Genomic DNA, 5,618 nt, shown 5'->3' with positions numbered 1-5,618 from the left:
TCCAATGAAGAAATGCCACTAATCGTAAAGAACTTCAAGAGATTCATGAAGCGTATAAGATAACAAGAAGGACAAAGTAAAAGAAGAGGAAAATTAACATTCACTCTTGTATGTTTTCAAAATAGGAAGAAATGACATATAAGACGAAAATGCCCCTGAAATCCGAAAGAAGAGCAAAATCATAAAAGGGAAAAAAAATCTCAGAAGGAAGAAAAGAAATCTTATATCCCCTGGGAAGAACATGATATGGACTCCTTCGACAAAGAAGTCAACATATGTCTCATGGAAAAACCATGACGATAACGAGGTAACTTCTCACTTTTCTTATCATAATTTATTTTGAATTAGGAAGAAGTTAAAAAAAAAATGAATGATTTGAAAATTTTTTGCCACAAACTCAAGTTAGTCGACACCTTTCATAATGTAATACTTTATAGAAGCTTTTAACACTACTTTTAAAATTCTTTTCTAAACTAAAGTAGGATATTATTGGAACATTTAATGTCACTATTTAATGTTGGAACGATTTGTGAATGCAAATGTCAAAGTTCCACTACAGGGATGAATTTGAAAAAAAATCCTTAAGTTCCACATTTTTAAAAAACATGTATTTTTGTGTTATAAAAAATACTATATGTCTCACATTGCTTAACTTATACAGTTTAGTTTAGTTAGTTTCTAATATTATATAAGAAAAAGAAATTCTAAGTCTCGGATTGTTTAATTTACATACTTTAGTTAGTTTACAATATTATATAAGAAATGTTCATACTTTCATTTCAAGGCACATCAAAATTTAATTTTGAATTTTTCACTCTCTTTTCTTTAAGTTTGCACTACTACGGAAAGCCCGTTTTACAACGGTTGGAAAAGGGATATCATCATGTGGGTCATACCGTTGTTAAGTAGGGTGTGGTTGTAAGTTTGCTATTTCTATCACAGTCTGGAAACTGTTATTGAAAGGCAGGACGTGCACCACTTATTACAATAGAAAAGAGAACAAGAAAGTACTTTTATTATGATTACAATAAATAATAATCTAATAAAACATCAAATCAATTAGGACTTTCATTACTGAAATAAATACACCCCTTTTCCTTTTCATTTTGCACTACAGTCACACCCTTGTAACTGAAATTTCTAAACAAAATAATCTTAAGAAAAGAATTAAGTTACACACTTAATCATATCATTAATCAAATTGTATATCTCTTAAGTAGTTCTTAAAATTTAGGCAAATGTTTAGCCTTGCCACAAAACAATGCATTCAAAGGGATATTAGTCTCAGTGTATAGGCTTTGTTCATTGTTCCAAACCCTCATATACAACTCTTGTCCCAAATATCTATTTTCCCATATTGCAGACCTCAAATTCCACATGCCCTTATTGTCCAAAGACACCAATATTGTAGTCCATGATTTTGGATACACCTATTTTTTTGTTCATGCAAGAGAGTTTCTAATCAATCAAATGTAACAAAATTTTGAAATAAAACTAGAAAAAAAAAATGATCAAAAATAAATTGACTCACCTGAACAGTGTATCTTGTAATTCCATCAACCAAATTGTATGTGTTTCTCACATCAGGTGTCCATATACCATTTCCAAATCTAAATATATTTTGGTTCAATCAAAACCAGATTATTAAATAATTCTATGGTATACAGAAATTTAATTAAGTTTAACTTAATTGAAAAAAAAAAATTGGTGTCTTGGCTTACCCAACAACATAGAAGCTAGATCCATCCAAGTGCCATGACTGAATAGTGTTTTCATTGTTCTGGAAGATTATTTCTGCAAAGTCATGAAGAGCGAAACCTATTACAGATGTTCCAAGCTTGACAAGGGAACCTGAAGAAGGAACATCCTTGATTGTGTTGAGATCGAAGACTCCAGGAAGGTTAAAATAGTCGGCAAGCTTCAATGGTGTGCTTGGATTGATGTGCGAAATTCCGTTTACTGCATAGCGTAGCTTTCCATTTACGATGGATTTTGTGTTTGCCAATAGCAATGTCCTCATCACAGGGATGGTTCCGTAGTGGAACGATCCCTGGGGATTTGGCCGAGCAGCGTTTGCTGTCAAGTTCAGTCTTTGAAAACAACAAACGAAAATAGAGTTAGAATTCAAAACGTCCGAAGTTGTTTAAGGTATTTACACATAGATTAAGAAAAGACTATACCTGAAGGTTCTAGCTTGCTTCATGGACCAATCTAGATCGATAGTCGGGTCAATGGGTAATTGACCCGAGGCCTTACGGTTGGATCCAGAATATCTAAGTGTTGCAATGGTAGTAAGATTAGTCTCGATGAAACGGCTCGATGCAACAATGTAATAGTCACCCGCTGACTTATCTAGTGTGACTAAAAATGTCATCGATTGTCCAACATGAATATCGAGTGACTTATATGTTTCTTGCAACGTGTGAGCACCTTCAACTTCAATGAGCTTCAATGAATGATCTTGAATTTGAAAGTTAATTGAGGTTGCTAGCCCAACATTAGACACCCTGAACTTGTATGTTTTCCCTAAAACAAATCAATTTTCAAACAAATTTTATTCATGATGATATCAATTTTCTCCGTTGTTTGTTCTTAAAATAAAAGAACAAACAACTGAGAAAAATAATTAAAAAGCCGGAAATTGTATAAATATTCGGAAAAACATTTCTCATTAATGGTATGGTAGGTTTACCTGCTTCTCCTGTAAATACAGCAAAATCTTTTTGACCATTTATAAGAAGAGCATCAGGTAAAGGAAGGCTTTTGCCAACATCTAATAGTCTCCTTAGTACCTACAAATGAATTTTACAGATTTAAGTGATCAATTATTTGAAATAGATGGTAAATATATGGTGGGTGAAGTAACTCAACTAGTACGTGTTAGTTGACTTAAATAGGAGTACACTGCTAATCATGGTTCAATCTTTGACAACAGAATTTATTTATATTTATATATTAATATATATTAATGTAAATCAATTATTTAAAGGATTTTTTTTTTTACAAACCTTGTGGTTGGGCTTGTACCAATCACCTATAAGCAGGGTGAATTCACCATCTGGGGCAGGATATGGAATGGATATAACAGATCTTTGAGCAATGTTGAGTGCTCCAAAACCACCAGCAGCTTTATGGATTTTGGTTGATGGGAAATATGTGTAGGTTCCAATTTGATCTTTCAATTGAAATTTGTATGTCCAGTTTGAGTTTGGAGGGATTGGACAATTAGTTCCTATTACTCCATCTTGCCATGATGTCCTTCTTTGTTTTACACCACTCCTGTTTTATATTACACAACACATAATGGATTAATTAAATGCTCGAATCTCTATGTCTAAGTAGCATTAACATCTTTAAAAAAAGACGTGTTCGTATCAGACACCGATAGTGACATAATATTAACACTTGTGATTAGAGGTGTCAATTTAAGGGGCCAATTAATTTGGGCCCCAACTCCAATATTAAGAGGGCCTAAAAAAGTTTAACAATAGTAAGCCCTCAAATACATAGGGCCTAGAGATAGAAGGTCCTAAAATTTAAAAGGGGGCCATAAGGCCCAAATAAAATTAAAAAAACATAATTTTGAAAAATAAAAATAAAAAATTACATTGTGTGTCCATCTAAAATTGAAAAACTAAAAAACACATAGAACTCAGTAACAGAAATCAACAACCACAAAAAGTTATTCCATCGAAGGCAAAGTTTACATGTTGCACATCTCTCTTTCTCATTTCTAGATCACGTTATTTTTTTCACTTTTTCTTTTACTTAAACAAAACAAACCTCTCTCTCCCCATTTATCTTTTTATTCTCAGTACTTTTATTCAAAACAAAATTAGTACTAAATTGCAGTAGTGTTGACAGTGCAGTTAGCAACACTATCACATTTTCAGATTAACTTATATTAGTTTATCTACTACTTTAAACACTTGTTGAAAGAGCCAAAAAAAACACATATCTCCATTATCTGTTTTCAAAAGCTATCAATCATAGAGAGTTTATTATTGAAATAAAGTTGAAAACAACATATAAACATATGATCCAAACATACACTTATTGAAATAGCTTAAACAATAAGCACTTTATTAAGCTATAACAGATAACAACGAATCAAGAGAACTGGATCTTATAGTTATTTTATCGATTCAGGCTATATATAGTTTTATGTGTATAACGATTTTATCGACATAGAAATATAATCTTGGTGCAAGTTTTTGGAATAAAATAGGGTCTTTTAATGGGGCCAAAAAAAATTGTATTATGGAAAGGGCCTAATATTTTAGAGCCTAAAATAAATTTCCAATAATAAGGGTTTAATATATTAGGGTTTTGATGGGGCTAAATAAGTAGGGTTTTCAAATATAGGGCTTATTTGACAGCTCTACTTGTGATTATTTTCAATTTATTCATTTTTTTCAAATTATCACTGATGTCGAAATGTCAGTATTGATGTCATGTAAATGTCAGTGTCCACGTGTCCGTGCATACTCTTCAATTATGATTCAATTAACGACTAATAAGGGAGAACCACTAACCATGTAATGAGAAATTTATCATCCAACTTGTTAATGACATTAACAACAATATTGTCATTTGTGATGGCTTCAATTGTAGGGCCTGGAAATTGGCCATTGATAAGAATACCCTGGTAAAACAGTAAATTAATATCATTCATTTTTCCAATAACATTTTAAAGAGTTGAAAGAAAAAAAAAACACCAACCTCTTGAGGAACACCAAGAGGAAAAATTGTTCCACTAGTAATTTCCCATGTGAAAAACAAAGATCGATCTTCAGCAATAACCGAAATCGCACTCCAACACGCCAAAACTCCAAGAAAAATTGGAGCTAAAATGGCCTTGTTCATGTTGCCTTATAAATTAAATAACCTGTAAAGTTTACACTAAAGTTATTGTCAAATGTTCCAACACCACTACTAACCAAAAATCTTGCATGCAAGAAACTAGAAAAGAAAACAATGCTTTAAGAGTTGAGATTCAATGAAGAATTTTAAACATACCAAATTAGAATAATCTAAGTTCCTCTTGAAGAGAGGAATTGAGAATGTGAATAGATGTTTGAATGAAGTATACAGTGATAAACTCAAACCTATATATTACTCATTATTTGTTTGTTTAATATGTACGAAATTAAATGCCCATGTTACGAAGTTGACTAAAAAATTTCTTGAAGTAAGCAAGTTCCTAGCGCGTAAATTATATAAACAAACTTGTTGATAATATTGATTTATATTTATCATTGATAGCTTTAGATTTAGAAGAAGATTGAAAAATGTGAAGTAAGATGAGTTGGATTTTGTAGTGGGTGGTGGCGGGGAAAGAAGAGAAAAAGTGGAGATCTGATGTACAAAGCGGTTGCGGCGCAGGCGATAACGGATCCTCATTTATTAGTTTTGGTTTTTATATTATTGTTTGAGTAAATTCTACGACCTTATATCAAAAATATAATCTATAATAGTACTATTAAATTCTATTCATTTTATTGTTATTATTTATTTCTATTGAATTTCACAAACAGCTGCAAGAGAGAACGCGGAGAGAGAGAGTGTGCATGCATGATGATGAGTATGAAGTTTCCTTGAACTTTTTGCTTTTCTAT

The 5,618-nt window shown here is 31.8% G+C and overlaps 1 protein-coding gene across 1 annotated transcript; it reads right to left on the bottom strand.

The window, feature by feature from the left end:
* Positions 1-903: 903 nt before the first annotated feature.
* Positions 904-5,118, bottom strand: LOC131607825 (L-ascorbate oxidase homolog). The gene is made up of 9 exons (XM_058879784.1): positions 5,020-5,118; positions 4,723-4,888; positions 4,536-4,645; positions 3,009-3,279; positions 2,693-2,792; positions 2,181-2,526; positions 1,722-2,090; positions 1,532-1,610; positions 904-1,430 (listed from the first exon to the last, which is right to left on the bottom strand). Exons 2-9 carry the CDS (start codon positions 4,864-4,866, stop codon positions 1,224-1,226), a joined length of 1,626 nt encoding a protein of 541 aa, XP_058735767.1. The 5' UTR covers positions 4,867-4,888; positions 5,020-5,118; the 3' UTR covers positions 904-1,223.
* Positions 5,119-5,618: the final 500 nt, after the last annotated feature.

The sequence above is a fragment of the Vicia villosa genome, linkage group LG1 (assembly GCF_029867415.1).
Source record: "Vicia villosa cultivar HV-30 ecotype Madison, WI linkage group LG1, Vvil1.0, whole genome shotgun sequence".
NCBI classification, from domain to species: domain Eukaryota; kingdom Viridiplantae; phylum Streptophyta; class Magnoliopsida; order Fabales; family Fabaceae; genus Vicia; species Vicia villosa.
This window is presented reverse-complemented; position numbering and strand designations above follow the sequence as displayed.